The sequence below is a fragment of the Schistocerca piceifrons genome, chromosome 3, assembly GCF_021461385.2.
Source record: "Schistocerca piceifrons isolate TAMUIC-IGC-003096 chromosome 3, iqSchPice1.1, whole genome shotgun sequence".
Taxonomy (NCBI): Eukaryota; Metazoa; Arthropoda; class Insecta; order Orthoptera; family Acrididae; genus Schistocerca; species Schistocerca piceifrons.
This window is the reverse complement of record NC_060140.1, coordinates 853154517-853166308: the sequence shown is the minus strand read 5'-3', so window position 1 is coordinate 853166308 and position 11792 is coordinate 853154517. Positions and strand designations below refer to the sequence as shown.

The window sequence follows — 11792 nt, the reverse complement described above, 5'->3', positions numbered from 1 at the left end:
TTAGTCCTATTTGGTATGAGTCCCCTACACTTGAGCAATATTGTACAGTCGGTCATGTGAGTGACTTGTAAGCAATCTCCTTTGTAGACTGTTTGCTCTTCCCTAGTATTCTACCAATAAACCAAAGTCTAGCACCTGCTTTATCCACAAATGTGCCTCTGTGATCATTCCATTTCATATTCTTACGAAGTATTGCACCCAGCTATTTGTATGAGTTGGCCGATTCCAACAGTGACTCACTGATATTATAGTCATAGGATAGAACGTTTTTTCATTTTGTGAAGTGCACAATTTTACATTTCTAAACATTTGGAGCAAGTTGCCAATTTCTTCACCATGTTGAAATCTTACCAAGATCTGACTGAATATTTGTGTGGCTTCTTTCAGATGGTACTTCATTCTAGATCACTGCATCATCTGCAAAAAGGCTGATTGTACTATTAATATTGTCTGCAAGGTAATTAATATACAACATGAATAGCACGGATCCCAACACACTTCCCTGGGGCACACCTGAAGTAACTTCTACATCTGATGATCCGTCCAAGATAACATGCTGTGTCCCCCCTACTAAAAAGACCTCAGTCCACTCACAAATGCCACTTGATACCTCACGTGATCGTACTTTTGACAATAAGCATAGGTGTGGTGCCGAGTCAAATGCTTTTTGGAAATTAAGAAATACAGCATCTACCTGAGTGCCTTGATCCAAAGCTTTCAGTACGTCATGTGAGAAAAGTACAAGTTTCACATGTTCAATGTTTTCAAAATCCATTCTGGTTGGCACTGAGGAGGTCATTCTGTTCAAGATGCCTCATAATGTTTGAGCTCAGAATATGTTCTAAGAGAAACCTGTTGTATTTGGTTAAGGATGATCTTGGCATGAGGAAATGTGGTGTGTACAAGATTCCTTGTCAGTGTGGGGCAGCATATATATATGTCGCACTGTGCAAGAATGCTGCAATGAACATCAGCATCATACATGCCTTTGTCAACTGGAAAAGTCGGCAATTGCAGAACACTGTCTGAATACAGGACATAGCATGATTTATGAAAAGCCACTTGTTTCAGTTGTCTTTTGTACTTTGGCAATCATTGTTGCCCAGGATGTCTTATCATGCCCACCACTAACAAAACTGTATTTTTCCTAATTAATTGTTGGATGATTAGAGCCTTCACTGTTTATTACAGTGTGACTGAATTTACAAGCGAACTGAGGTTTTCTCTCAAGTTTTTAGTTACATCAGAAGATGAGTCTGGTGGGTCCAATTATCATTTTATGTCCACCGCTGGTACTGAATCTTGCCCAAACAGTCTTACATGCAGCTTCAATTTCTATCTGGGTTAATTTTAGTTTCTTGTTTACTGCGAAAGATCACTACTTCCATTTCCCATTTGCCTATCTTTTCGATATAAACTTAAATTTTCCCCCAAAAATCTCACTGCTATCAATTTCAGGTTTCAACCAGCACCTTAACTAGCAGAATCCAGTATATTGTCATTGATGGCAAGTGTTAATCAGGGACAAAATTATTGTCAGGAGTGCCTCAGTGAAGTGTGAAGTCACTGCTGCCATTTTTTAAGTACATAAATGACCTGGCGGAGGCAGCAATCTGCAGCTGTTTGCTGTTGATGCTGTGGTGTTTGGGAAGATATCATTGGGGAGTGACTGTAGTTGGATACAAGATGACTTGAACAATATTTCTAGTTGGTGTGGTGAATGACAACTAGGTCTAAATGCAGAAAATTGTAAGTCAATGCAGATGAGTAGGAAAAACAAACTCATAATGTTTGGATGCAACATGAGTAATGTCCTGCTTGACACACTGATGTTGTTGACATATCTGTGCGTAATGATACAAAACATTATGAAATGGAGCTATCATGTAATGATTGTTGTAGGGAAGGTGAATGGTTGACATCATTTTATTAAGAGAATTTTAGGAAAGTGTGGTTAATCTGTAAAGGAGACTGCATTTAGGACACCAGTGTGACCTGTTCTTGAGTTCTGCAGAACCATTTGGGATATGTACCATGTCAGATTAAAGGAAGACACCGAAGCAATTCAGAGGCTGGCTGCTAGATCTGTTAGTGATAGGTTTGAACAACATGCAACTATTGCGGAGATTCTTCAGGAATTTAAATGGGAATCCCAGGAGGGAAGGTGAAGTTCTTTTTGAGGAAGATTAATGAGAAAATTTAGAGAACTTTCATTTGAAGCAAACTGCAGAATGATTTTACTGCTACCAACATATACTTCGCATAAGGACCTCAAAGATAATGTAAGGGAAAGTAGGTCTCATATGAGGGTATATACACAGTCTTTTGTTTCCTCGCTCTATTTGTGAGTGGAACTAGAATGAAAATAACTAGCAGTGGTACAGGGTACCCTCTGCCACTCACCTTATGGTGGGTAGCGGAGTATGTATGTAGACACAAATATATAAGAAAAAAGCAAGCAAACTGTCTAAATGTAGCTGTTGTCTCAAGTGATCTGCAACATCCTTTGTGATTGTGATACCCATCTCTTTCATTCTCTCCCTTCCCCCCCCCCCTCTCTCTCTCTCTCTCTCTCTCTCTCTCTCTCTCTCTCTCTCTCTCTCTCCCTCCCTCCCTCCCCCTCCCTCCCTCTCTCTCCCTCCTTCCCTCTCCTTTGGAGGTTGATGAAAATCACTTGACAATTCATGTAATTAAAAATAATGGTGCTTTATGTACAGTAAGTATTCCAATATACTATGAATATTACTGAATACATCCAGCATACTTAATAACTTTTTTGTGCTTCTTGTGTCATTTCTATACTTTGTGTAATAGTATGCAATGTTAAATTTGAGTGTAAATAAAACTGTAATAGGTCATTAAGTTAGTGTGTCCTTGTTGAGTGTTTTGGGGATTTTTTTTTTTCTTTTCCAAGAGAAATGTGTTTCTCAGTTTTAGCCAATTCCTATGTTTTACGTATGAGTTTCCTATACATAAAAGAGTCTATATTCAAACTAAGGAATTTGCTTCAGAGATCCTCAAAAACTGTATTTCTGAAGTTAATATTGATCTCTTCAGTATTGCTTGCTCCATTTTCATGTGTGTTGTTTTACTTCAGTTATGAATAGATTTTCCCCTCAAAAGAATTTTCTTGCTGTTTCCATGTCTGCATACATCGCCACTTGCAAGTCCATTACTAATTAGTACTAAAGATTGATACCAGCATACATAGTTCAATTTTAATTTTCAGCTCCTAAAATTTCATTTTGACATGAGTTTAAAAAAGTTGCCCTAGTATAAAACTTTTTGGAATAGTGTATGCATCATACGCAGTTTGTGATTTTATCCTAAATAGTGGTTACTGATTTTATAATACTAACTGATTCAGCTGTTTTACCAAAATTGTGAAATTACTCTTAACAAAAATATGTAACACATTTAGTCAATCAAAGGCCTTTGGCAGATCAGTGAATACACTACAAAGTTTTCCTTGTTCTTTCAGTACTTTGATTATGTGTGTTGTAAAACCTGATATTGCTTTTTTGTGACTATCCACTTTGAGGCTGTGCTATGTACTGTTCAGTATATTGTATGCCAGTATGGTTCGGCAAATGGTGATGTATGAGATGCCCATAGAAAGGCTAGAATAAGAAGTATTGTGTAGATCAGTGGGAGAGGTTTTGTACCTTGTCTACCAGGAGGCAAAATCAACAGGGAAAGGAGTGGGGAACTAGAGTGTGTGCTACGGGTGTGTATCACATAAAATTGCAGAGTTTGTATTTATGATTGAAATTTTATTCAAATTTCACTTTATTTTCACATCTTCGTGGTGAAGTATGGTATTAAAGCCATTCATGTAATTTATAGCTCTTGAGAGCTGTTAATGAGCCACATTTCTGATAGCATCATTGAATGCTTTTGCCACATAATTTACGTTTTTGGTGTTTAAACCACACATATTTGCTCTTCCACTGCTGTAAAGATAAATGTGCCATGTATCCCTCAAATACTCAACTTGCTGGGCTGCAACAAAACAACAGTAGGTATTTTATGTGTACAAGCAAAATATGCACTATACATAATTTTAGGATGAAAGGAAATAACTCACCATATAGGACACTGAGTCACTGATTGGCACATAACTGAGACTGAGAATACTACTAGCTTCTAGGTGAACCATTCTTCAGGGATATAGAGTGCACACATGCCTGTATAGCTACAGTGTCCTGGTTGACTATATTGTGTCTGCACTGCAGCTTGACAGGGATGAGTAGTCATGTCATATGGAGTGGATGGGGGCAAAATGTTGGCATGGGAGGGAGGGAGGGGAGGGGAGGGGAGGGTAGGGTAGGGTAGGGTAGGGAAACTGTGGCTGACAGCTGCAGGGTATTGGAATGTGACACTTATGAGCTCATTCTCACTGCAGGCAATGAGAGTTTCACACCACATAGTGAGGTGGTGGGGTGAACTGAGAAGGGGGGAGAGAGGGCAGGAAATGAGGTAGACTTTGGAGAAGAGAGTGAGAGTGCAGGAAACCAGAGCCTGGGGCAGTGATGGAGGTAGGAGTGGGGTGTGGGCTGGGTACAAGTGCACGAGCGTGCGCACACACACACACACACACACACACAAGGCTATGTTCTCAGTCTCATTATAGTGCCTATCCCATCAGCAATTCATTGAGTTATTATAAAGTATACAATCTGACATTCTAATGGCTGTTTAATGTAAACTAATGAATCAGATAGAGGAATACTTCAGGAGAGAAATGAAGATATTTTTATATTCATTTTCCACTGAGTTACATCACATTGGTTGGGAGGTAGTTACATTATCCATTGATAATTTCCTCTCTAACATAATATGAAATGTGCAATTGCAATAAAAATATGATGGCATATGATACAGTGAGATCTTGCATTTGCTGAGAGATATGCAGGTGAATATTGTCATGAAGCAAAGACACCCCTTTACTGACCTTGCCAAGCTTTTTGTTTGCAGTTGCTTGACAGAGTTGAGTTAATATGTCACAAATGTATCAGATTTAAGTGTGTTATCCTGGAGTGAAAAATCCACAAGCAATGCTCCTTGCCTATCTCAAGCACAGTGCATGTGATTAATTGGGCTGGAGTTGTGTGCTTGGACTTCACTTCACTTTGGTGATGTTAAATGCTTCCAAAGCATTGGTTGTAATTTTCACTCTGGTCTAGTAGAAGGCGTCCATTTTTCATCTTCAGTGACAGTTTGTCTAAAAAATTAATTACCTTTATTACTTACTGCAGCACTCAAACGACTTCAAAGCACTCATTGCTTGACTGGTTGTGTGCACGTAGTCAGCATTTTAAGTGAACATTAGGATGGGGATTCTTTAATGCTGTAACCACTTTTTTACCATTCCACCACTCAGTGTTCTCACCACAGACTTCACTAATTTGCCAATGAATTTTGCATGTTTTATACTATTTTCCACATATAAAGTGAATCACTGCACATATTTCACACACTGGGATTTTAAGTTAACTGAAGCATTGTAAATAAGCATGAACATACACAAACACTTATTCTTCTATTATATTGTCTGCAGGTAACCAATACATATGTATACTCAACAGATGTATCCAGATTGCTGACAACAGTTATCCATTGGACATAAAAGACATGCCTCATAACACTTCTGTTAACACAAATATTTTTCATCTTCCCTCTCAACACTGTTTTTTTGTATGATACCTAAGAAATTACATTGTGCAACAGAATTAAAGGATCACTTCTTTTAACACTGTAATTCCCACCCTCTGCAACACCTAAGTTTTAAATTAGGCTTGAAAGTGCATACAACTTTCCTCTCTAATGGTACAAATACGTGGCACCCTGCAGTCACCCTTGGGCTCAGCTATGCTTAAAATAGCAAGGTGTTGACATGTGTGAAAAAAAGAGCCACAGCTCAGAAGTTCATGTGATGTGTAAAGTGGGTTAATGATGTCACATTGGCACCAAAATTCACCACAATTGTACTCAATGAAATTGTTGACATGTTGTGTGACAGCCTCTCTTACCCACATTTCACCCCTTCTTTTGATGCCTGTGTCATGAAATGTTAGAACCACGACACACAGTGTTGAAATCACGTGGTTTACTTATGAGTTGAGAAAAACATTCCAAACACTGCTCAGAATCAGCAAGAAAAGACCTCAGGGAGTGCTATAAAGGGCATCAATGGAACTAACCATTTCCCTGAGGTTTTGATTCCCATACATTTCATGATTGAAAATGACAGCAGTGCAATGAACAACAGGAATACATTCTTAACAAACTTTGACATTGCTGAATCATCATATGTTTCCACCTTTCTCTTAGGATATTGTGAGGCTGCATCCCCATTAAACCTGATTTGACCCCTTTGGAGGACGGTTCAATCACATTTTTACTCTTGTGTACAAGTTGGAACAACTGTTCAAAACCATTCTACAAAATCTGAACATGATCTGTATCAGGAAAGAGTACTAAATGCATTTTTATCCCTCCTATTTCGAGTCCCCCTGTGGTGTTTTATGCAAGGGGGGGGGGGGGGGGGGGGGATGAAATGTTGACACACACGTGAATAAAATGACCAACCTCCCAGTTTGGCAAAAACCCTCAATGGCACTTGCCCACCTTTATTGAGAATTGAGAAACATACGATCCTGTTGTACTAAAACAACCTGTAAAGTAATCTGTGGTACCTGCATGTAGGCAACTCACTGACACCACTGTAAATCAAGTTACCTGCCTGCATGCGCCTCAGACTACTTTATGTGCTGTTTCTGTACACATTCATTTTTAAAATTGTCAGTAAAAGTGGATGGGTGCCACTGAAGGTTTTGCCATACTGGGGCCTCTCTTTTGTTGACAATTACAAGGTTCCATAAACATGATCCTTTCATTCTGTTGCACAGTGTATTTAGTGCAAGGTGTTTCTTTCTTGAATAGTATACGTAATTGTCATGGTAGGGAGGCAGTATGCTTGAGTACTTATTGCTACAAGTCAGACCAATATGTGGGATATCAGTTCCTGTGTGAACATGTTCCCTTCTGCTGTTAAATAATCTTGCTTAAAATTAGCATTTGTACATGAAATATTTTTGCTACTTTTCTGTTATTTCTTTATTAACTCATAATGGTCCCCAAGTGTGAATGACTGGTAAACTCTTTGAGTGTGTCACATTTATTGGCTAGCATTTCCAAATGAATGTGAATAACTTAAACAGCTAAACAGAGAGAAAGTTGTAGGAAGATTATTACGATAATATGCATCATGAAACTAGTTGCTCACATCCGAAGCAATCACAGTCGTCTCCAACAGCCAAAGACAGTAGCATTGTGCGAATGTGTGAGAGTTCTACTTCTGAGGAAGGAGTTTGTCCAAAAGCTTTTATATTTCTAGCAATGTGCTGCAAACTTTCTGTGTCTTAACATAAGTAATGAGCACAAAAAGAAGACTACTTAAGGCTGATGTTGGTCCTCATGTGTCCGTAAACAAGATATGACTCATTGGAATAGTTCCCCTTGTCTACATTTAGCTATTCACTCTGCAAGCCACTGTACAGTGCATGGTAAATGGTGGTCCTTACCAGCACTAGCAATTTTTTGTGCTATTCTATTTTCAAATTGAGTGAGAGAAAAACTGACTGCCTGTACACATCTTATGTGACCTGATCTCTCTCATCATACTCTAAAGATACCTATGTGAGATATGTGGTGATTGCAGTGATAGTGTCACATAGTTTTCCTCAAATATTAGCCCTCTAAATTTCCTCAGTCTAGTTTTGAGAGTGCAATGTCCATCTTCCATCCAAAGTTCCCCAAGAATCTCTTTAACTTCAGTGTATGCACTGTACTAATCTGCTCCACCTCTAGCTGCACATCTCTGAATGTGTTCAGCTTCTGCTAGTATATTTTCTTGGTAAGGATTCCAAATGGTGGAACAGTATTACAGAATTTCCTAGGATGTTCTGGTAAATCTTTCACCGGGATATAACAATGGAAACTATTGTAGGCTTTGCATGTAGCACTTATTATAGGTGCATGTAATTAAGCTACTTCTGTCAATTTCCCCACATTCTCTTTTGTAGCATACTCTGCTTTCACAATTTTCTCCAAGTTGTATCACTAAACAAAATTGGGTGTTTGGCATCTTTCATTACCATACATGATATATATTTCTTTAGATTGCAGTTGGTGGTGTCTTTCAACTGAAGCACAGTTGTACTCTGTTGGATTTGAAATAAATGTTCTCTGTTCACCTTTATGTAGGTTGTTTTGGCTGTCTTTCTTTTTGACTAAACACGAATACTATATCAGCTTTCTTGATGACTTGGCTCTTGAAACAAATCGAGTTTGTTTCCAGCCAAGAGCCTCAAATATTTCTTTTGTGTTTTGTCAGAAAATGCATTCACAATTGCTTAACAATGCAGTGTGTTCTTACCATTGATAACATATCAGTCTCAATTGATGTGTGCCAAAAGCCCATGACCATAAGCATGGCCATGGGGATGATTTCAGCTGGTGGGAAACAAGGATTATATTTTCACAGTTAGGCCATTGTGAAAATCAATCATCAAGATGACCATTGTGGCAATATACTGTTACAAAGTGTGTCATTTATTCCCATCATTCCTTTCAGTTTTATTTCCTTTAATCTTTAAGAACAGATTAAAACAGAGTTATGTACCTGCGTATAGTTGCATAAGTCAATTGTATGCATTGGCATGGTTGAGTGGTGTAACTGAGATTATCATTTTACCAATTTTCTGTTATCCATTTTAACCTCTCTCATCTGAATGATTGCTCTAATCCAACTGCCATGTGCTGTATTATCAAATTCTTGTCATCATCCTTTAATGTAATTTTTATTGCTTTCTCATGCGTTGAGAGGCATGCTTTTGAAATGCATGAAAGTTTTTCTGATGAGGAAATAATGAGCGATCAGAATTATCATATTCAGTCAAGGTGATGGCATGTGTATTGCTGACTATCCAAATTTCCATTGTTGTCATAATAATTTGTCCATTGTTCAGTGTCCATTTGGTGCTATTTCTGCACTCCAAGAAAATTCCTGGCACAGTGGCCCACGGGAGTAGCTGAATCAATAGAAATCGAATAATATAAACTAGTGTAAATCACTTTCTGTTTAGCTACCAAACAACGCTGTGTGTATTACAGCTATGTTGAAACTAGACATGACATGTGGAATTAAGCATCATTGAAATGTTGTGTGTAATTGAGTTTGAAAACCTCTTATTTTTGATGCATTAAACTTATTAAACACAGATTCCTCTACTAGCTAAAGACTGAATTAACAGTTCTTTATTATGATCCTGTAGGCTTACACTTGTATGAAGCATGTGTACTTGTAATAAAGGAAACATCCTGAACAGAAAACATTCACTATCATGTATTTCCTAAAGACAAACTATTTTATCAGACTTTCTAACACTAATTATTTCAAAGAAAAATTTAAAAATATAATTTAGTATGTAATTATTAACATTGAAATTTATTTTCCGCTAGGTGGCATTGTATGCTTTTTCAGAAAGTTACTGTCATGTAAATCATGCTATGGAGTTTTGGGCAGACTTCTTTTAACTTGATACCTGAATACCAAGGTCCTTTTTCAAGGATGGTCAGTTGGTGAGATATGTTGTGGGTGTATATATTTCTATTTTACCTGCTTTGAATTACTTTTGTACTGTATATTATTATTTTATTTGCACTACCTTACAAAAAATGTGAAACATTCAGAAAATGTGGTTGGATGTCAGTCTAACTTTGTACACATACAAATCATCAGCACGTATGCAAGTGATGAGAGTTGCAATTTTCCATGACGGCTAGACTGGTTACCCTTGAGCATTAGTGTTCATGTTTAGTGTTGTTCCCAGGCCTCGAAGGGTATATAAGGGACATGAGCAGCATAAGATGTTGCATGATCTCTGTGAAGGACACAAAATGCCACATACTTGTATGAGACAGCATTATCAGAGGCTGGAACAGTTTGAAAGAGGCCTCATTGTGGATCTCCATTTGTCCAGCTGGTCAAGTCGTGCAATAACTAGTTCTGTGTGGAATTCTAATGTGACAGTGGCCAATGTTGGACAGTTGGGGAATGTGAGGGCAGACCTACTTCTTGTCAAGGTTACAATCAACCACATCTTACCACCAGGATTGATGATCACCATGTAGTAGGCCACACACATTGTATCCCTTCACATCTGTGCCTGCCATCCAAGAACAAGTCACAGACTCCCTGCAATATTCTGTCAGTCCACATCATTTGTCGAAGATTAGCAGCAGCTGGACTAGGGAGTATCATTTAGTGTGTGGGCTGCTGTTAACGCCACAGCAAAATGGCTGTGTCTGGAGTGGTGCCATTCCTGAGCATCGTGGACTGCTGATGATTTGTGTTTGGCGATGAATCACCATTCTGCACTACACCAGGTGACCACCCTCAGAGAGTGTGGTAACAACCTGGAGAGTGCTCCCATTCGTCCAGGGTTTGGAGAGCCACAGTGGTGTTACTCCTGGTGTTACGATGTGGGGAGCCATCAGGTATGGCTTCGGGTCACACACAACTGGTAGTGATTGAGGGAACTCTGACAGCACAACATTTCGTCACAGACATCCGGCATCCTAATGTGTTACTTTGTGTGTGACAGCATCGTGGTGCCATTTTTCAACAATGCAATGCCAAAATTGTCTACCTGATGTTGCGGTATCCATGTGGCCAGCAAGATACGCAGATCTGTCTACGACAGGATGTGTGGGGCCAGCTCGGGCATCAGCTCTGCCCCAGTTCTGGTGTCTGGGATCTTGAGGACCAGTTGCAACTTTTGTGGGGAGTTCGCCTCAGAAGAGGGTACGACGACTTTATGACATTCTTCTCCATCAATTAAGTGCACACATTTGGGCCAGAGGGGCTGCAGTGTCGTACTGATATGTGAGTTCGTACAGCCAAGTTCTCTGTCAGTTTTTCCCGATTTTGTAGCAACTGCAATAATATCACATACCCTCTCAACTTGTGAACTTTCATTTTATTTCATTTCCTCCTTGCCCTCTGGGTACTTCACTTTTTTTGTTAAGTAGCAGTGTATTACAGAGATGTAAAGGTTCAGATGCATAGACTTTTAAAATGATTTCTGTTCTCCGTACTGTTGATACAGTTTATAAAGTCCATAGTGTACTATCTGAGCAGTGGGTCTGGAAATATATACTGTCTATCTGTATAAAGTTCAGAAAAGTGTGGAATCTTGCTTATTATTGTGCAAAATATGAACTTATTCATAAACAGTTAACAGTGCCATAAAACTGTTATGGCATAAAGTCAATCATCAGCACACCAGTCGGGAATGACAGAGAAGAGATGGCTGTGAAAAGATGTCAGCCAATAGCACACTCACAAACCCCTCTACAGGATGAAAATGCAACAGCAGTCGCCCTTAGGTGAAGAGGACATAACAGCTGCACCCGACTGGTCGCGGCCCAGTTGAAGAGCAGCTTCAAGATTAGGGACTTGTATAGCAGCGACTACTGTATTCACATCTGTGTAACATGGATGTGGGAATTCTTATATTGAAGAACATTTTGCATGTCACCCTTTGCTTGCGACACATTTCTGTAATCCAAGTTAAGTATCTGTAAATTCCATTTTGTAATAAAACTCATTAATACAATTTGTTTGATTGTCGTCTAGCAATCCGAGAAAGTAGTTTTCCTAGACACCCTGAATTTGATGACTGGGCAGGATTTAACAAAAATGATGGAGGCTTTTTGATAACATC

The 11792-nt window shown here is 38.9% G+C and overlaps 1 protein-coding gene across 1 annotated transcript in view; it reads right to left on the bottom strand.

Annotated features, from left to right (window-relative positions):
* Nucleotides 1-3752: 3752 nt before the first annotated feature.
* The window catches only part of LOC124789694 (aspartate aminotransferase, cytoplasmic-like), a 74576-nt gene continuing 66536 nt past the window's right edge, over nucleotides 3753-11792 (bottom strand). The window contains exon 8 of the mRNA XM_047257137.1: nucleotides 3753-4002. Within this exon, the coding sequence (XP_047113093.1) occupies nucleotides 3860-4002 (143 nt within the window). The 3' untranslated portion in view covers nucleotides 3753-3859. The remainder of the gene's footprint in view (nucleotides 4003-11792) is intronic.